The 22,196-nt window shown below is 41.1% G+C and overlaps 1 protein-coding gene across 1 annotated transcript in view; it reads left to right on the forward strand.

Moving 5' to 3' along the window:
- CCDC81 (coiled-coil domain containing 81) overlaps window positions 1–21,537 on the forward strand; it is a 1,631,012-nt gene extending 1,609,475 nt beyond the window's left edge. Inside the window, exon 15 of the mRNA XM_044071201.1 lies at window positions 20,545–21,537. Coding sequence (XP_043927136.1) covers window positions 20,545–20,683 — 139 coding nt within the window. The 3' untranslated portion in view covers window positions 20,684–21,537. The remainder of the gene's footprint in view (window positions 1–20,544) is intronic.
- Window positions 21,538–22,196: the final 659 nt, after the last annotated feature.

Raw genomic sequence — 22,196 nt, forward strand, 5'->3', positions numbered from 1 at the left:
CTATAATGGCTAAAAGAATGGCAAATGTAATGCTAAGATTGATAGATATGGATCAATGTGGTTTTGTGGAGGGGAGGTAAACATTAGACAACATTAACAGAACACTGATGATCCAGGGGGAAGCAGAACATAAGAAAATACCATTGTTGTTGGTGGGTCTTGATGCAGAGAAAGCATTTGACAGAGTAAGCTAGGAATTTATGAGCAGGGCAATGGTAGTATTTGAATTTCCTGAAATAAAATTATAAGGTTGATTAGGATGATATATCAGGAATTGGAGGAAAAAGTTAAAGTTGGTGGGGTCCTCTCTGATGATTGCTGCTTGAGAAGAGGATCCAGGCAAGGGTGTCCTCTTTCCCCTTTGTTTGCATTATAATTAGAACCACTGGCAAAGAAATTAAGGGACTCAGAAATTCAAAGATGTAAGTGACATGGTAGTCAAGAAAAGCTAGCTCTATTTGCAGATTATATTATTTTATACCTGACAAAACCAGAAAGAGACATTACAGTGCTGTGGAACATTTAGAGACAGTTTCAAATCTTTTCAGGATACAAAACTAATGAAGCTAAAACAAAGGCAATAGCAGTAAATTATGTACCCACATATGAAATGGTTCAGCAATATCCATATTTATGAGGACATGATAAAATTAAGTATTTAGGAGTATGGATTAAAAATTATTCTGGTGTGGCAGCTAAGAATATGTGGGAAGAAAGTTCCTATCACATAATCGAAAATGAATAACTTCGAACAGCCAAAACATTGAATGTGCCGTGCATCGAAACTGTACTTGTGGGATCCTGGTACAGTGAGGATCAGTAAATTTATACTTTCCTCACTGTAGTGTGATCTCAGAGTTGGTATATTATAATAAGCAGGGGGTGTGGGGGGGCACAGCCCCCCACATGAACAGTTTTGATGAACGGCACATTTGATGTTTTGGCCGTTTGAAGTTATGCGTTTTTGATGATATGATATACACCCGTGGGAAGAGGCTAAATAAAATATAATACAAAAACTGAGAAAATGGAAGCTTTGTTATATGGATATGGATAGTAAGATACAAGCAGTTAAAATGTTTTTAGTCCCATTAGTCTTATACACAGGTCAGGCATATTTTTAGCAACCAGAGGAAAAGTTGTGGATAGCAATTAAAAAAGATATGAAGGACTTTATATGAGAGAGGAAGATGACAAGAATCAAGTGGAATAAATTGATTCTTCCAGTAGAATAGGGAGGATTAGGATTACCCAATTTGAAGGAGTATTTCAGACCTACACAGTTAAGGTTCCTATACATAGTACAAGCAGAAAACTATAGCTCAAAGTGTAAACAGATGACGATAAAACAATGGAGGGGGGGGGACTCAAGAAACAAGGAGAGATTGGGATTTTGGAAACAGGACTTTAAGGAGAATAACAGTAATAATACAGAATATTATATCGATAAAGTAGCAGAAAGTATCCTAAAAATTAAGCCAACACCAGAATGGAGAAATGAAATTCTGCCAATAGGGATGACTGCAATTAGGGATATAGATAATACATGAGGGGACTGGAATTTATTGGAGAAAACTGGCGAAGAAACAAAGATGCTGGGAGCAAATAACTAGAGAGGGAAAGATGATAGAATGGGAAGATATCAAGAATTTATTTGGACTGCAAGTTAGAGATTGCCTTCCCTTTCATAGGATTCTAGGATCATAGGAAGTTACTAGCCTAATGGCCCTAGGGCCCTTACAAGCTGACCAAGTTCTACCCTTGTTTCCATGATCAACACCTATTGCCCCTGTCCAAGAGGGACAGAGATGGAACCCCTGGGGTGAATTTACAGTTACCCATCCAATCGTCCAGATTGCCTTTGATGAGGGCCAATGAGGTGCTCTGTTTGACATGAAGTTGGAGTCTGTCTCAAAGGTGCAGTAACCTCTGGGAGCCAAATCTGTCCCTCCAGCAGGTTCTTTTAATGTCACGTACCAGGTTAAGGTCTTTAGAGTGAGTAACTCATGTGCCATTTAACTTGAAGATAAGCATAATTTCCAATAAAGCAGGCTCAGAGATTGCCTTATATGCAAGGCAGAGATTGCTTCTGTTTTGACTACATGGGTTCTATCACTGAGCCAGTTAGCACCTCACCTAATGATATAAGAGTTGTTACCTAGTTGGGTGAGTTTGTCAATGATGCCTGAGTGGAGTCTAGGTGGACTATATGCACAGATTTCCCCTCATCCAGGACCTTGGTGACTGTCTCAAAGAAGTTCAAAAGGTTTAACAGGCAACAAATCCAAACTGAGTAGGGTCAAGTGTTTGGAGGTTACCTATATGTTTGTTGATAAGGTCCATGATGATTCACTCCATGGCCTTGCAGATAAGGCTAGTCGGGCTAATACATCTGTAGTTCCCAGGGTCAGAGGAAGCACCACCTTTGTGCAATGGGATAACAGTGGCTGTTTTCCATTCAGCTGGGATGAAGCCATTGCATAGACTATGATTGAAAAGAGTACCCAGTGGTATTGCTAATTCTTGTTGGAGCCTATGTAGGACACAGCCTGGGATGTTATCAGGTTCCATAGATGCTGTATTTTTGGCCTTAGGGAGGGCATTTATGACCTGATCTTTAGAGATACAAGGTAGGGGACAGGTGGTAGAGATGTCATGGGGTACGTGTGGTGGGGACAGGGCAGTGAAGTTTTTACAGAACCTGTCAATTAACAAGTTAGCTATGTCCACAGGCTCAGTATATGTAGTATCATTAACTACCAGTTTGGCACAGATCTGGGCCTTTCCTTTTAGGTTATGGATGTAACTAAAGAACACTTCATGGTTGTTCTTAGTTGAGGAAGCTAATTTGGATTCATAGTTTGCTTTGGAGGACTTCACAAGAAGTCTTATTTGCTTGTTAAAGCTGAGAATGGAGTGTTTCCAGTTTATGGCTCACTCCCTCTTACTCTTAGACAGCAATTTCTTCCTCTTATTGTAAAGCCTGTTAATAGCAATTGTCCACCAGGCAGGTTGACCCTTTCTTAAAGAGCTTGTTTTGGTTCTATCAGGTACAGCTGAGTCAATGCAGTTATACAGCTGTCTGTATAAAACATTGGTGTAGAACTCAGCATAGTTACCAGTTTCATCTGAGGGGGGAGGTGCAGTGAAGCCATTTATATTTTCCCATAAGAGGTTATAATCTGCTTTGGAGAAGTTTTGTAGTCTAGTTGCTGCTAGGGGGAGTCAGGTGTGATAGTTATTTCGAATGAGACGGATTTGTGATCAGAGCTCACCAGGGAAGATCTCACAGTGGGGGTGCTACAGGGGTCCTCCATATTGGTAAGCACCAGATCCAGGATGTTGGCACCCCTTGTGGGGGTGTCAGCCAGCTGATCCAGGGAATTGGAGTTAACGAAGTTGAGGAACCTTTGGGCAATTGAGTTTGAGCACGAGTAATTTACCAGTCAAACCATGGTGTTCAGATGTATCTTGATAGACTCAAGGAGATCAAAATAGGCAGAGTGGGTGTCTTGATTCATGGAGGGGGTCCTGTAGCTGGCAATTATTTGAATAGGCGTCCTACCAACAGTTAATTGCATGTGAAGTAGCTCCAGGGAATCATACTGTGTGGTGTATTTATCTTTATTTTTATTTTTTATTTTTTTATTTATTTTATGATACACTGCCTCCTTTAATTTTCACTCCTTCAGTTTGTGGTCTGAACATGTGGAAGGAGGTTAACCCGGTATGGCTGGGGTGCTCTCCACAGACTTGAACAAGGTCTCTGTGTCTGTATAAATATCTGCATCTATCAAGGATTGATATCAGAGTATAAGCAAAGAGAAGCTGCCATTAAAACGGAATAATTAATAGATCATATAAAATATTGCATGATAACTATAAGAATCAGAGCAGGTTAGAAAGGATTAAGAAGAGAGACTGGATAAGCAATTCACAAAGAAATTATGGGAAGATATATGTATGCCTCCCAAATATGCAACAAAATCAGTATTTAGGATTTTGCTTGGAAATGTTTACATATAAATTTTTATACCCCAAGTAGACTCCAGAGACTTTTTGCTCAGGTAGACAGCAAATGTTGGAGGTGTGGCGGGGGAGAAAGATTTAATTGGGAACATATTTTCTGAGTGCAGTGAGTTGGTGGACTTTAAGGATTTCCTGTGGTATGCACTGCCGGAGATGTTGGGTGGGCTGATTGGTATGACGAAGGACATGATTTTTCTGAGATATAATACAGAATCTGAATTGCCTCGACATAGTTAAGGCCTTGCTGTGTCTAATTATGGTGGATGCCAAAAAAAGCAATTACTAGAAAATGGAAATGAAAATCTAAACCAACTATAGTAGAAGTAGTAAATATAGTAACAGAGATAAAACAATTGAAATTGAGATCTTTAGAAAAGGGTAGGAGTAAACTACGTAGCAAAAATGAGAACTGTGGGAACAATACATACAGGGGAGGAGTGAGGTTTAAAAGAAGGCAGGACTTAAATGAGCTATGTAATGTTTGACTGAGAATGATTGGGTAGATTATAAGTGATGTATAATGATTGCATTTGGGAGTGTGTCAGTATAGTTTGTGATGTAAACTGCTTGCAACTCGGATTGTGTCATTGTGGTTTGTTTTCATTTATATAAATGTATGATTGCCTATGTTGTAAGTGATGGTTTAATAAAAATGTTTCTTGTTAAAAAAAGGGCAGGAATTGAATAATGTATGTAATGCTGCTTAGCTTATATGAGATATAGTAGTATATGTGAAGTATAGTGTTTGTAAACATGAACTTGTTAATACAGTTTGATTACTGTTATATAAATGGACATTTGCCTTTGTCACAAGTGATAATTCAATGTTGTTGTGTCTTTCGGCTTTTCCCAGTTAGGGGTCACCACAACGGAACTCCGGTCCACTAATGATTGACAGTAGATTTTTACGTGCCGAGTTGCCAGCTCTGACGCACACAAGTGATAATTCAATAAAGGGATTAAAAAAACATACCAGTGGATTAGTAAGGGAAGCAAACGAAGTAGCCAGACTAGAAGGGGGTAATAAAATGCACATAATAGGGAAATGTAACACATTTGCAGACTGCAAACTGAACATTGTAAAACACCATACAACTCCCAGGGGATTCAAATCCTCCCGCCTCATGCATTGACACAGTACAGATCATTTCATGAGTACACTGAGCCATCAAAGCAGTTGGAATAAAGGCATTAGCTTTACTATATTTTCGATTTACATGGTGACACTCAGAGACACTTGGATGATTTGTTTAATATAACATAGCTCGTGACAAGGACTGGACTTTATTTTTGCCATCAAACAAGAAGTGTTATGTCTTGTAGGTTATACATATGCATCAGTGTTGCTGTCTGTGACCTGTTGTACCATGTATGAATTCAGAAAGATGATTTCTAGTTTATAAACTATTTGTGGTCATGTGTGTGTTGTGTTTATCTATTTTATTTATTAAAGTTTGGAAATGAGAGCATAGGACAGAGATGAAAAGGGGAAGCAAGCAGGGGTTAGAACACAAGGTGTGCAAATAAGAAATGAGTAAGAAAGAGTTTGAATAGTAGTATCTCAACTTCTTAGCTCACTAATCCTCTAAAATTCCAACAAGAGTTGTAATTATTTAATGATGTCTGAAAAGTACATTTTAAGATGAGCACATCAAACAATAGGAGCCATTTGTGTACATTAGTCAAATATCTGGGAAGTTGAAAAGTATGGGTAGGAGTATTTTTTTGGAGACTGGTGCCTTTTGACATTTGTAGAGAAGGGAAAGTTGGAGAACGAAATCAGATAAGTAAGCAGTTGGAAAGAGGGGGAAGTAAGTTAGCAGGGAAAGACAGACGATGTGGGGTAACACAATGAGGGAGGAGGAACATAATGATGATGGAGACATCAGACACAGAAGGGACGATTGCACTACATACATGGTGGGTACACACACAAAAGGAAGGGGGATAGGACTGGATGTTTGAAGATGCAGTCTGTGCCAGCTTAGACCCAGTAGGAGATGACTTACCATCCTGGGATCTGTCATCACTAGATCATGCCTCAGAAGGTGGGCAGAAACATGACTCATCAAGTCACCAGAGCATGGTCACCACTTGGCTGAAGGCATCCAACCTCCTACCTGTTATCTGTCCCGCAATGTCTGCCAGCTCCTGACAAGTGTCACCTCCACTTGGACTGCTACTGGTGGGTACCAGTGCACCATCCTCCACTGCAGGGCTACGTAATATAGGTGGCAAAAGTATGGTAGGATGTGTGGAGGAACTGTGACAGGCTGGGACCCAGATATACTGGATGCCTTTGGTAGTGGTGGTGGTGACATGACAAGCCTTGCCAGTATGAAAGGTACAGGTTGCTGTGCTGTTGCATGTAATAGTAATAGAAATGAAGAGATAATTAATAAATAAATGTATGAAAGAGTAAGGATAGCAACAAACAGGTTGAGGGAAGAGAACTGAAAAAACAATGAAAATGGCATTCTTTACTATGTTGATATTGATACAGTAAAGCATAATAACTTTTTAATTTTAGTACTTACACAGTCATGTCATCAGCTTGTTTGTCTGATTGTAACATATGTGGGGTGTCTAGGCTAAAAGCCATCCTTACATGCAGTCATGTAAGAGAATAATAACTGTAGGAGTGCTTATGGCCAGTGATGCTATTGACTTTTGATAATAACAAAACTGTATGTATAAATAATAAATGTGCTTATCACACAATTAATATACCTATCACAGGTGATAGACAAGAAACCCAGATATTTCTGCTACATATTGTGAATTGCCTAGCAAACTACTAAACTACTAGGTATGGATATTATATATATGGACCTTGTGGTGGTGTGCTAATATTAATGGGACAACAAATATACTTCTCCATGACAACCAAACTTTTTTGTCTGGTGGGAGGAGAATTGAACCTACAGCTATCATAACAATCTCAGTGCACGCAGACTTAACACGATGATACACAAAACAAAACAAAAAGGAATTCGGCTGGCATACACAAGCTCCGTGCTAAAAACGCTGGTTTATTGAATCTTAATTCACAAGGCACAGTTAAACACTATGACTAAGCACTTTCACCTCAACAGGCATCATCAGAGTCATGTGCTTTCATTCAAACACACCTTAAATAATGTACATCACTTCCTCTTTACCAGTGCCTTCAGAACTTCAACCCTTGCCATACCTAAACATTTTCAATTCTATTAATAGTTTCACTTAGGTCAAGAAATACAGACATAAAAAATGTATTAAGTAAAAATAATGAAAAAATAAAACTTCACAAAACAATAATAATAAGCTTAAACATCAAATATGTGTACTATTATAGCTCAGTCTTACAAAACTAGCCAAATCACAATGAACAATGTTTCTAAAAACAGTATTTCTAAAAACAGTGGTTCCATAATGTATGCATGCATGTCCATAACCTAACACAGTTTCCTCTTTTGTTTTAACACACTGGCTATGGAAATATATTCATTAATTCCAGGTTCCACTTAGGCATTCGGTCTAAGTTGCCATTTAGTTTTCTTAATTTCTATGTCTAACTTAGGGTCACCCCTTCTGTCTTCTCTGTAGGACCTATCAATTACAAAAAACAAAAATCTTTTGTAATTTGAACATACAGATGAGTGCAGGAAGAGTGAACTGGATGCTTTCTTGTTTTTAATGTCGCTGGTGTGCTCAGCAGTCCTGTCTCTTAACCGCCTAGTATTTTTTCCCACATAGAATGCCTGACAGGAAATGCACGTGCCCACATAGACCACCATCTCAGTGTTACACTTACACCTACCAGGGCATTGCAGGTTCCTATGAAAACCTGCAATTTCTACATATGGCCCATCGTTGATGTACTTGCACCATTTACATGCCCCACATTTGCTCATTCTTGAGTTGTAATTTCCCTTTTCTCCCAAATAACATTGAACTTGGGGATCTATTGGGGCATTAATAGATTTGTAGAGTACAACAAATACCTCATCTTTCAAAGTAGTTTCCCTGCTATTGCTCACAAGGTTCCCTCCTGATCTCAATATGGGTGCAAATTTTGAGGTCCTACCTTTATTAACCTTGTTCTTTGTCTTGTACAACATTTTAATAGGGTACCCTCTAGTTTTAAACATGTCAATAAGTGTGCTCATTTCTTGTTGGAACATCTTGTCATCACTAGTTAACCTTGAGAGCCGAACCATCTGGCCCTTAACCACACTTCTTTTTTGGTGGGCCGGGTGGCAACTATCAAACTGAAGAAAGTTGTTACAATAAGTATCTTTCCTATAAATGGTTGACCTCAAGGTTCCCTGACTTTTGTCCAATTCTATATCTAGATAGTGGATCTTGGAAAAATGCAGCTGGTGTGTAAATTTTAAGTAAGACGTCAAATTCAAATAATCCACAAATTCCTTTGCTTCCTCAGTCGTACCTCCCCACAAAATCAGTATATCGTCCAAGAATCTCAAAATTAAAATTATCTTGAACCAAAACGGTGAGGTGAACACAAATTGTTTTTCCCACTTTGTCATAACTAAGTTCACAAATACAGGGGCACATTTGGCCCCCATAGCCACTCCTGCAGTTTGACAAAACAGTTCCCCTTCAAAATATAAAAAGTTGTTTTTCAAGATGATTTCCATTAAGTTCACCAAAAAATTAATTTTATCATTTGACAAGTGCCCATTAATCAGTCCTTCCTGATGGGGGATAACCGAGAATAAATTGATCACATCTGTTGTAAGGAACATAAAGTCCCTACTCATGTTAACCCCCCGAAGCATTTCCAAACAATGCCATGAGTCCTTAAGAACCTGTGGGAAAACCTGCAAAGTCCACTTCGAGTAATGATCTACATATGTCACCAGGGGCTCAGTCTTCAAACACCTGGCGGCAACTATGGGTCTGAAGGGGGGATTTGAAGGGTCCTTATGGCACTTGGGGATGCCAAAAATGGATGGAATAACAGGTGTAATGTTAATCAGATAATCAAATTCCACTTTGGTGATGAGCGCCTCAAATAATGCATCCTGCAAAAAAATGTCAATTTTAGTGTATGCCCTGTTCACCTCACTTTTTGATATTCTTTCATATGTGGTCAAGTCATTCAGAATGTCATACATCTTTCCTGCATAATCCAAACACGACATACTTACCATTCCACCCCCCCCTTATCTGGTTTCATAAATCAGTAGTCCTTATTTTTTATTAATTTTCTTAGGACTACCCTTTCATTACTAGTCAAATTGTCCACAAAGCCGATCTTGGTGTCACATATTTTCCTGATTTCGGTCTCAAACAATTTTTCTAGGACATTGACTAGTGGATTACATGGGGGGATAAAGGTAGTGGTGTGCTTCAAGGGTTCCAGTGCATTTTCCACATAACTGCTTGAGGATGAAAAAAATAAATGCAAATTCAGTTTTCTAACATACATCTTTAAGTTTATCAACACACTTGCCATATCAACCTTATACTCGGGGATAAAGTTAAAACCTCTTTTTAACAGTTTAAAATGTGTTTCCCTAATCAACAAATCACTCAAGTTATAAATGATGAACCCATCCTTAACCACAATATCTGCAGTGTGTTTGTTTACAATCTGTGTAGCTTCAGACAATCCATTATTAAACATGCTTGTATCTAAATAGGCATCAAAAAATTCCATAAAGTCCATAGGTGACCTGTTAGCACTGTTTACTTCACAAGGCTGTTCACCGTGTGAGTTTAGATCTAAAACTATATTGTTCATTTCATCAAATACATTATGCCTTATACTACAAGCAACAGTTTGCATTTCATTGTTTTCACTGCACACCATTTGACTGCTCTCAAGTTGCATGTGTAAATTGTCACCAAAATCATTTAAAACTGTCTGTTCCACCTCCCTCTCCATTTCCCCCTTCCCCTCTTGTTGTTTGTTCTCCCCATTGTCATACCTGCCAGTTCCTCTGCCCATTCTGGGCCTGGACGCCCTGATTCATTAGGAGTTCTGAACACCTTAATTGGGGGGAATGCTCCAAAAAATCTTCCTGTTTAGCTTCGTATTCACTTTCAAACTCATCATTCTGGGTTTCTGGGTCTCCCAGATCTCCCATACCTACATCCCCCAAGCATTATTTCAGTTGTGGGTTGGGGTGGGGGGTAAACAGTTTTGTTTTTGTAATCATTAAAGTCTCTATCACGTTTCTTCTGTTTCTTGGAATAGTTGTCACTAAAAAACTTAAGTCAACAAAAATCTTTTTGTGATCCATTAACACAGTTGGATATAACAAGTCATTAGTTATACTTGTATTAATGTCATTAATTTCTCTTTGTAAAATTTTTAACTTAGGTTCATTGTCCCTTACTACAATCGCCATCGGCTCCAGTCCCATCTTATCAAACAGCTCAACAAGCTCCTTGTGCATAACTGATCCTCCCTCTGTCCCTCCTGGGTATTTCCAAATACACAGGCCCTTAGGAACTTGCTTGTGACTTGCAGAAGTATTTAAAAACATATTGTCAAACTGTAGTGACTTAAAACGTTTACATAGCTTCTCCAGTTGAAAAAGCTGTTGGTTAACAGTTCCCCTTTCACTTCCCTCAGACACTTCAGTGTGTGTAAAGTTCATGTTAGGCATCTGGAACACATCATTCAGACCCGTTATTGCAGGAAGGTCCCCAGCCAAATTTCTTGAAGTACCATCGCCCTCCATATTTACTGGGGTACGCAATGTTAATAATTCTACCTGTGGATCCGAAATGTTAAAAGTTCCACCTCTACCATTGGTATTAGCTTTTACATTGAATGACAACTTTTTTACAACTTGGGTAAGTTCCACAACAGCGTTTCGATGATCCGTTCAGCTCTAGCTCCTGCTATGTCCGGAGAATTCAAACCAGGAGCCAAACAAAAATACTTAAAAGACTAAAAACATGAATAAACAAAACAAAACAAAAAGGAATTTGACCGCCATACACAAGCTTCTTGCTAAAAATGCTGGTTTATTATTATTGTTTTGTAAGTTTTATTTTTTCATTATTTTTACTTCATGCATTTTTTATGTCTGTATTTCTTGACCTAAGTGAAACTATTAACAGAATTGAAAATGTTTAGTTATGGCAAGGGTTAAACTTCTGAAGGCACTGGTAAAGAGGAAGTGATGTACATTATTTAAGGTATGTTTGAATGAAAGCACATGACTCTGATGATGCCTGTTGAGGTGAAAGTGCTTAGTCATAGTGTTTAACTGTGCCTTGTGTATTAAGATTCAATAAACCAGCGTTTTTAGCACGAATCTCTTGTATGCCGGTCGAATTCCTTTTTGTTTTCTTTTGTTTATTCAAGCTTTTAGTCTTTTAAATATTTAACATGATGATACGCTTGTCCACCTATACAGGAGAATGCATGCAAAAGCACACTTAAATCATTGTACAGTCATACTACTATCCTTAAGCAATGCCAGTACTGACTGATGTGGTGCTGCTGTGTAAGAAGTTATACAGGCTTATTTTAAATGACTGCAACTGTTTCTATGCAAATAGAGGCATTTTTCATAATAAAATGTATACTCATACTGGCACTCTCTTGGTGCTATAGTCTGCTGTTTTGCATCTCCCTGTTCCTTTCAGTCTCTGCAGGGAATAGAGACATACACAGTATTATTGAGAAATTGGACGGTGGTCTGCAGTGTTATTTGTTAAGCTAAAAGATAGCATACTTAAAGTATGAGGTGATGACTGTACCCCAGCTTCAGCCTCTCATTGGTCAAGGAGGTCATGCTTGCATCAACTCATACATACATACAAATATGTCCGGCATCGGCACCAATGCTCTTCTAGCCTGCCAGCACAGCAAAACATTAATTCTCAGCATAAGTGTCCAGGTTCTTAAAAATATCTAAACTGATGCTTGCTTTGATATAATTTGGTAATCTCTTACATGCATCAGCTATTCTGACAGAGAACTAATTAGCTGGGTGACTGATTATGTAACCCATATAGCTAAGGCTACTATTATGGTAAGTTTGCTTACATGACTGTACTTTCCCTGTTAATCTCCTTGTTTAGTCTAGTGGCTTATGTCATGGATGCTTGTGCACTGAACATATGCAAGGCTGTCACTTGGCAAAATGTGGTCACATTTATTAGACAAAAGAAGGTGTGTAATCAGTGACAAAAAAGGCAAAATTCTGCAATGTTGTCCTGAATGGGCAACTTACAAGGATACAAAAGTTGCTACTAGGTGTGTATTCTGAAATGTTTCCTCTTGAGGTAAAATAGTAGTCAAGTCCAAGCTCACCTTAACAATACACCCCTGTGACAGAGATTCAGTATTTAGGTTACCTTCCTCCAAACTATTTTATAATTCTGGACCTGTTATATACATAGCTCATCCTTGCTTAATATTTTGAAATTTTACTTATATTTAACATTTGCGTTGTCGCCTCACAGTAAGACGTTGTCCTGTTCGATTCTCAGCTAGAGCGTCTTCTGTGTGGAGATATGCATGAATGGGCGTACCTTTGTTGAAGGTTGTGCGTCAGAGCTGGCAACTCGGCACATAAAAATCTACTGCCAATCATTAGCGGACCGGAGTTCCGCTGTGGCGACCCCTGAAAGCCGAATAACACAACAACTTATATTTATCATTCGTGTATTATCATTTTGAACATATCACATTTCGTAGATCCATAGCCAACAGAGTTTATTGAGAATTCCTAGAGATGGCAATCCTTATCAGCTTTAATTCCAAGTTAGTTTCCTTACTGGAAGAACTGAAGATAGCTTGAGTGGGTATAGACTTTGAAATGGCTATGTAAAACCAACATCAGTGTTGCACAGCACAAGGCCAGTGAGTTAACCATAGGCACTGATTGAAGAAATCATGTTGAGGGGTCAAGGATATTCAGAATACTATATGTTATTTAATGCTGAAATGGCTCTGCTGTGAAGGAGAATACTCACTTAATTGTAATTTCTGTTCTTGCCAGATTAGAAAAGCATTTGTATCATAAAATAAGATAGAATTTCAACTGCTGATCTTCTGCTGGGCTGTCTACTCAGAGGAGGAATGCCATGCAAATTGCTGGATGGAAACTGTACCTGGATAAATATTTGCTCATAACAGACTATGAACAAAACAAATCCCAAGTTAGTAACTTGACAGAAAACTAAGAAGTGTGAACCAAACATTGCAGTTTAGCATTGTGTCAGCTCTCAAATTCTACCTAGCCCAACGACGTAGAAGGATGACTGACTCAAGCAGCCTGTGTTTAACTAGTGGCATGGGTAATGGAAAAAACAGGCAGGGGAGGATGATCTTGAGAGGCTGTCAGCTTGTTTATCCTAAGGAATGAGGGGGAAGTGCGCCAGCTTAGCAATGCCCACCAGTGAGTAGAAGCTCACGTATGGAGGACTTAGGGCAGACTGCACTGCAAAAGTGACAATGTTAAGTTGTCATTCTCGCCTTCATTCTTGCTGGATGGGATCTGAGCCAAACTTCGGCTCCGACTCAGCCTATACTATAGCTCGAGAGCTATTTTTACCGGCACGAGGCAGCTCTATATCCCACAATACCATGCGCTAACTCCCCAGATCTCGTTTGCCGCTTCGCTACGAGGTTGTCTTTTTTTACCGGCTCAGGTTAGTAAGGAGTTTTACTTAATTGAACTAGTTTTCAGGTAGTTTTTTCCCAGTAGTTATCTTTGTCTAGGTCCCTACTGATTACCTTATTCTTGGATCCCTTTCTTTTGTAGCCCTTCTTCCCTTATTTAGTTAATTTGTTATCTTGGGCCTACGGGCTTTACCTCAGTTTCCCCACCCCTTCCTATCTGTGTGTGTGGGTTTAGTCAGTTCCCTTAAATTGAGTGTGTGTGTGTGTGGACTGACTGTGTTTTTTACTGTGGTTAAAAACTATGTCCAAAGACTCTAAGGTCTCGGGATTCAAGAAATGTGACTCGTGCTGTCAGAAAATGTCTCTGACAGACGGTCACACTTCTTGTGTCTAATGCTTGGGGCCTTTACACCTGCAGGACTCTTGTTCCGTTTGTCACGGATTTAGTTCAAGAGTCCTGCAGGAGAGGCATAACAAGCTTATTCTAAGGGGCTTGTTAAAGCCTGATGACTCCCCGTCCAAGTCTGGTTCGGGGAAGTCATCAAAAACCGCCAAACCCTCGGCTCCAGCTTCTGAGTCGAGGGCTGGTGTTTTTGAGATGGCTCCGACCTCGGTTCCGGCTGGCTCTGAGGCGAGCAAAGTGGTTTCTGCTCCGAAACCATCATCGGAGCTGACCCCAGCACGCAAGCGCTCTAGGTCCCCCTCCCTAGAGTCCATTAGATCGGCTCCGAGATCCCCTCTCTTGTCGGAGCGGAGTCATAGGACTCATTCATCGAGGTCATCTAGGCTTTCTGACCATCGAGAGGGTGGTCAGTAGACTCATAAAATCTCAGGCACTGGCCCAAATGCTCCATAGCCCATCTCACCAGACTGCAGCTCCTTCAATACAATTATCTATTCCTCCTCCGACTCATCACTCGAGCTCAGAGCCGGAGTTTCTCTGGACCGTGACCTTGCCTACGTCAGAGCCGATACTTCCTCCTTCGGCTCCGGTGTCGTCCAACCTCTTCATTGGTTCCGTCCGTGGAGAGGTCCGGGCACCGAGACTTCATTGTCGGCTCCGAGGGGGCGAGTGGCATCAGACCCTTGTCCGACCCCGCTCTCCCTCTCGGAGCTTCAGCTCTGGTTAGTTCAGCCCTGACATAATTCTCGGAGCCTTCTCTGTTGGCTCCGGGGGTGGTTCCGGTCTCTTCGGAGCCGGTGCTACCTTTGGTGTCTGATAGGGGAGCCTTCGAGGTGATGAAGAGTGTGCTGGACCCAGTGTCCACTCCAAGGTTAAGTTCTGCGGCTCCTCCCTCCATAGTGCCTGTTACGGTCTCTGGCCATTCTCTTGCACGTGTCAGCAGAGACCCACAGCGTAGGGTACCCACTTTGGGTGTCTCCTCCTCTTCCGAGGGCTCCCCTGAAGTTTCAGGGGAACCCCCTAGGAAAAGAAAGTGCAAGAGGAAGCACATGGACTCCCCTGAGTCTGTCACGTCGAACATCGACTTGGATGAGTCGGAAGGTTCCCCCAGATCCCCCTCTGAGGATGTCTCCTTTTCAGACATCCTGGAAATCCTAAGACAGAGGGGAAATTGGTCCACTCTCAAACCTTCCGAGGACGAGTCGGTTTGCCTTGATGCTTTTGGATCTCACCCTTCCACCTCCTGGGTGTCTCCCCCTTTCAACCCACTAATGGAGGTAGTGGCTAGAAAGGCATGGGCAGCTCCTGATTCAATGAAACCTACCCCTAGTAGGCCTTCTAAATTTATTTCTGCACCAGATGATAAATCCTTTCTCACCAAAGGTGTTTCAGTTGATGCTATGGTGGTAGCAGCAGCCACTAAGAAGGAATTGGCTGATCCTTCTGTATCTGTTCATCCTCCTAACAAGGAGTCCAGGACCATGGACAGGTATGGCAAGTGGACCTTTGCTTCAGCGAACTTTTCTATGCGATTGCTGAACTATTTATGTCATTTCACCCGCCTTCAAAGAGACTTGCTCAAAGAGCTGGGTGAAACGGTACAGGATCCTTCTGCTGCGGGGTTTAAGGACAAAATAAACTCTCAGCTGGCTACCCTAAACTCCATTGTTAACTCCTCCATGCGGCTAATTTCTTATGCAGCCGATGGAGCGAGTAGGACTGCTGGTACAGGCGTTGCATTAAGACGTCACGCTTGGATGCGGCTCTGTAACTTTGCCGATCCCTTCAAGGCGTCCTTCACTAACACCCCCTTTGATGGTTTGGAATTGTTCAGACCTCAGGTGAAGAATACCCTCACCAGATGCAAGCAAGATGGTAAAACTCTCTCTGCCGTGGGAATCCGTTTTTCCACGCCTTCTAGACCTTATCCTAAGGGACAGAAGGGGGGAAAGATGTGGTTCCGCAAACCACAGGGAGTCGCACCTGCCGCACGTGGTGATTTTCCCCCTAGAGGCAGAGGGGGAAATAACAACAGACGCTACTCCAGGGGCAGAGGGGGTCCTCAGAACCAGGGTTCTAGGGAATCTTTTCCTGATCAACCCTTTCAGCATCCCTGAGAAGCTGCCCGACTGTCCGCCTTCGGAGGCAGTCGGGGGAAGATTATCTCTGTACCCGGAAGCCTGGCAATCCCTCTCCCAAGACACATGGGTACAGAAGATAATATCCGAGGGTTACAAAATCCCCTTTACCATCCCCCCGGTACAACCGCCAAAACCCCTACCAGATGTACCACCCGCACAAAGGGGTCAGGCTCAACTAGAAATAGAAAAGCTATTAGCAAAAAGAGTCATCCAGGCAGTCCCAGCAGATCAGCTAGGGTCCGGAATTTACTCCAGGTTCTTTTTGGTACCAAAAAAGACAGGAGACTGGAGACCTATTTTGGATCTCAGCAGGTTAAACAAATCTGTGCTAAAGACAAAATTTCGGATGGTAACACCGCAGTCCATTCTACCCTTTTTGGGCAGAGACAACTGGATGTGCTCATTAGACCTCCAGGACGCGTACTACCACATAAAGATACACAGATGCTCCAGGAGGTTTCTCTGCTTCCGGCTGAGAGTCAGTCATTTTCAATTCAGAGCCCTGCCCTTTGGTCTCACCACAGCCCCCCGGGTGTTCACCAAATGTTTGGCAGTGGTCACGGCTCACCTGAGACAGAAAGGATTCCAGGTGTTTCCATACTTAGATGACTGGCTCATTTTCGCTACCACCAAACACGATCTCATAATGGCCAGGGATTACACTATTCAGCTTTGCAACAGTCTGGGTATTTCTATAAATTTTGCAAAGTCCTCCTTGTTGCCTTGTCAATGTATAAACTTTATAGGCGCCGTATTAAACACCACAGAAATGTCTGCAACACTACCACCCCAGAGAGTGGCAGACATAAGGCGGAATGTTCTGACCCTGTTTCAGCCCAACAAAGTCCAGGTCAACCGAGTATTGAAAGTGTTGGGCCTCATGGCGGCGGCGCTTCTTCTACTTCCATTAGCCTGCTTCCACATGAGGCTCCTTCAGTGGATGCTTTTTTCTCAGTGGTCTTTTCAACAGCTACCAATGACCCACAACATTTGGATAACCCCATCTTGCAAGAAACATCTCTCCTGGTGGATTGTTTCCCCTCAGCTTTTTAAGGGCAGACTCTTTGTTCTCCCCCTTCCAGTTGCCACTGTCACAACGGATGCCTCCCTGATCGGGTGGGGGGGCATTATCAGGGCAGGACGGTCCAGGGCACTTGGCAACAGTCAAAATGCCACCTGCACATAAATGTCCTGGAGGTGAGGGCGGTGCTTTTGACGTTGCAAGCCCTTCAGAGCTCTCTTCCCATGGGGACTATAGCAATTCAGATGGACAATATGTCTGTGGTGTGGTACATAAACAAGCAGGGCGGAACAAAGTCCTATCTCCTCTGTCGAGAAGCGCTCAGACTTTGGCAATGGGCAATTTCATCTCAACGGTTTCTGATAGCAACGCACATCCCCGGGAAGTCCAACGTCATAGCAGACAGATTGAGCAGAACTATCCTCATGCCTCACGAGTGGTCTCTAAATCAAGCGGTAGCAGATGGAATCTTTCGGAAGTGGGGTCAGCCTTGCTGTGACCTTTTCGCAACTCCCCAAAACAGCAAGTGCCTCGACTTCTTCACACTTTTTCCTCTGCCAGACCAACCCCTCAGAGACGCTCTTGTTCACGTTTGGCCCCGGGGTCTTCTCTATGCTTTTTCTCCTTTTCCGTTGATCCCACAATTAATTCAGGAAGCAATTGCATTGAGATCCAAAATGATCCTCATTGCCCCGTTTTGGCCTCGACAAGTTTGGTTCCTGTTCTTGCACAAATACCTACTGGAACAGCCTTGGCATCTGGAACCCCTTCCGGATCTATTGACCCACCTCACGGGCAAGCTGCATCAGTCTCTACATTCCATCAACCTCACAGCTTGGTTGCTCCACTTCCAGCCATAGCCAGGCTTCCCCTCATCTCTCCTCCTGTTCGTGATATCATTCTGGCCTCCCATAAGTCTAATACTAGGAAGACTTATGCTAGTAAATGGAAGCGTTTTTCATTCTGGGCGCAAAATAGGTCCTTAGATCCTTTTCATGCACCCATTCATGAGGTTCTGGACTTTCTGGCGGAACTTTTTCATTCTGGATCATTATCGGCCACTATCAGAGTACAATTAGCGGCCATTGCTAATTTTCATGTTGGACTCTCAGAAGCAAATATTATGTCCCACAAGCTCTGTAAAGCTTTTCTCAAGGGCATCTTTTTGCTCAGACCTCCAGTAAAAGATCCGCCTCCACAATGGGACTTGAATTTAGTTCTAACCTCACTAATTCTGCCCCCTTTTGAACCTGCAGCTTCTTGTTCCCTCAAACTACTTTCTTGGAAAACGCTGTTTTTAGTAGCTATAACATCTGCCAGAAGGGTCTCGAAACTCCAAGCCTTGTCTGTCCGTCCTCCTTATTTGGTTTTTCATAAAGACAGAGTAACTCTCAGAACAAACCCTTCCTTCCTTCCTTCCTTCCAAAAGTGCTATCAGAAGCAAATTTAAATCATTCTATTGACTTACCTGTCTTTTTCCCAGACTATACCAACAGAGCTGAACAAAAATTACATTCATTATATGTTCATCGCCAATTACGGTATTACCTAGACAGGACAAAACAATTCAGAAAATCAGATCAGCTCTTTCTCTCTTATGCGGCAGGTAAGAAAGGGCTTCCGGTTTCGAAAGTTACCCTTTCCAGATGGCTGACATCTATTATTACCTTGGTCTATGAGTTGAGGCACAGGCAACTTCCCTCTAGGCCTAAGGCTCATTCAACCAGGGCTCTATCTACTTCAACGGCGTTTCAAGCAAGGTTACCACTAGATGCCATTTGTGCAGCGGCTACATGGGCTTCCAAACATACTTTTATTGCTCATTACAAGCTTGACTTAGCCTCCAGAAATAGAGCTGATTTTGGTTCCACTGTACTCAGGAGTCTGTTTCATTGAGCCACCCAGGACTAAGATGCTAGGGACGCTGTCCCATCCAGCAAGAATGAAGGTGAGAATGACAACTTAACATTAAGAAGTTATGTGTTACCATAACATTCCATGTTAGTTGTCTTCTTCTCGCCTTCTTTCTTGCGTCCCTCCCTCCTGTCCCCTAGCCTGGACAGACTCGAGATTGAGTCCTTCCTTTTTGGGGATACAATATGTTGCGTCTTTTCCTGGTATCCTTAGTGTTACTATCAGGTAATCTTCTAATAAAGAGGGTTATAATTTTTTTATTACAAGATTGTGTTTATACTATGTCTTAGCTTCCAAACGAGATCTGGAAAGTTAGCGCATGGTATTCTGGGATATAGGGCTGCCTCGAGCCGGTAAAAATAGCTCTCGAGCTATAGTATAGGCCGAGTCAGAGCCGAGGTTCGGCTCCGATCCCATCCAGCAAGAAAGAAGGCGAGAAGAAGACAACTAACATGGAACGTTATGGTAAGACATAACTTCTTATTCTCACCCATAAGTCAGGGAGGTGATGTGTGAGAATATGCTTCTCTCTCTCTCTGTCTCACTAGGAGGAAATCACAAGTCTGCAAGCAACTATTGGTGGAGTCTCTTCTCAAGACAAGCTTCTGGCCTGCTCCTTATTGCCAGACTCTAGACTTACAGTGGAAGGGATGAGCTGATCATTTTTTGTGGATGGGAACAAATAGGCTGTAGGGTCCTCAGCTATGCCAGGTAGTCTAGGGAATGCCTGACTGTCACCCCTGAAGGAATGAATGAGCTAGTAGGACACAGGAAGTGGGTCCATTGGACAAGTCTCAAGGAGGAAATATAGATAATAGATATATAGATAGATAGATAGATGAATTCTGTATTCTTGTGATTATGAGCATGTCATTCACCTCACCAGAACAAATATGAAAATGTTGCCTAAAAACAGTCAATTCTTTCTAGTATCTTTACTCCATTTAACAAGCAATAAATGCACAAAATTTGTAGGAGTGTGGCTCTATACCTGATTTTTCATGACCCAAATAATTCATCTTGCAGCACAAGTGCATCATTTCAGTTTTGACTGGTGAGATTAAATAGCCAGGCTGCGTTCTTGTAGTACATTTTCAGTGTTTTACTCATGAGCCCAACCAGCATATTGTGCTTTAGTTTTTTGTGACAGAATGTAAATATTACTAATTTCTATTCCTGCATTCTTGCATGCATTCTTTCTTTGATTCACCCATTCATTTCTATAAAACATTGACACAGTTTATTTGCAAATGGAAAGTAGGTAGTGGATTATTATTGTAAAACAAGATATTTTATGTAGTCAGGCAAGTTGTAAGTAACTTTATGCTTTCAACTGTTTTTAAAACTGTTAAAAGTGTATTAGTGTGCTTCTGAATAATCCTTAAGATTAACAGCATAATTTTTGTTATATAATACCACGTATTTGCTTTTACTATAGAGCTGGAAGCCATCTTCTACTTGACCAATGTGAAAAATACAAGCGCTGCATGCAGTGTAAACGTACAACAAGCAACTGTGGAGAATCTAACATCTGGAGTGACTCACGTTACATACCAGGATCACGTTTGATGGTCTAAAAACATATTTGCAAAAGAGAACAGTTTCTGATAGCTGTCACCTTTCTGACAAGTTTTGAGTTGACTACTAATACCTTAATGTAAGGTTTAAAATGCAGTTACAGAGATTACTTTTTTAATGCCATATGGATGAATTTTACAAACATGGCTGCAGTTTTTGAAAGTCATTGTTTTGATGAACAGATGGGTAATGACATGAATTACAAAGAGGTTCTTTAATTTTTACTTGCAGAATAAATGCGGTCAGGCATTTCTCTACTGGATTGTTATAATTTACATGTGATTGTCTTTTTTGTCTGCTTTATGGATCAAACTTACAATTTTTTGCTAGTTATTTTGTAGTAAATGGAACTGATCATATCGTCTTCTACAAAAATGGTCCCCTTTCATCCCTCGCATTCAAAGTATTTGAAAAACCTTACAAAATTCAATTAAGGTACTAGGAAGTACAGGAGCAAATGCTAGTACAAGCAAATAGTAATAATAAAAAAAAAGTTTTGGCCAGCAAAATGATAGAATGTACCTCCTAAACTAGACTCAAATGACATGATCATAACATTTACGGCATGTAGTTTATTTTGGGGCAGTCTACTGCCATGTTTTTGCCCATGCACTATTGTAGGGTGGCTTCCATAGGAGCACTGCTGCATCTTTGCATTCAGCAATTTATGTATTTAAATACATATTGTTACTTGTGAATAACTTTTTGTCTGTATACTCGTGCCTCTCAAGTCCAAGTTTTTTTTGAGAAATGATGACTGATAAGTGGCTTCATTTTATTGTGCTGCTCCTTGGTAAGAAACAATAACACTTTTTACCTAAAACTGAACAGTAAAATAAATGTCCCATATCGCATATTGTTGTGTTGGCCTACTTAAAAGTTGCAGTCTCATTACTAAGATACCAGTACTTTGAATGCATTATTGGAGTACAACTGCTATTCTTCAGAATTAAAGTGAAGAAATATATTTAATACGTTCATAGAAGAATGCTAGGCTAATTGCTCTGAAGGGCCATTCTTAGCCCAGGTAGAATCAAACATAGGTCAGAATCAAGCCCTGTACTTTATGCCTAAGAGGCAAAGGCCTTGGGTCTATATCACGTTGTCGAATTTTTAAAAGTTCGAACGCTATATGGTCAACATCATATGATCGAACTTTTAAAAGTTCAAACATTTCAACGAAAACCTCTGTACAGTGCGGAATGGGAAGATTTCCCTTTTCTACACTGTAGTTCAATCTCGGAGTTGGTATATTTAAATAGCGGGGTGTGTGGGGGGTGCAGGGGGGCTTGCCCCCTCTTTGGTTTATTTTTTTTTATTACATTTTCGAACTTTTAAAAGTTCAATTATATGGTGTCGACCATATGATGTTCGAACTTTTAAAAGTTTGATTATGTAATATAGACACAAGGCCTTAACCATTATGCCAGAACCACCCCTGCATTGCTTTCTAAGTACAGAATAAAATGAAAAGATATCTGGTCTGTCACCCCTATATAACAGACCCAATAG

This window comes from Protopterus annectens, chromosome 5.part0, assembly GCF_019279795.1.
Source record: "Protopterus annectens isolate FY-2018-M chromosome 5.part0, PAN1.0, whole genome shotgun sequence".
Taxonomy (NCBI): domain Eukaryota; kingdom Metazoa; phylum Chordata; order Ceratodontiformes; family Protopteridae; genus Protopterus; species Protopterus annectens.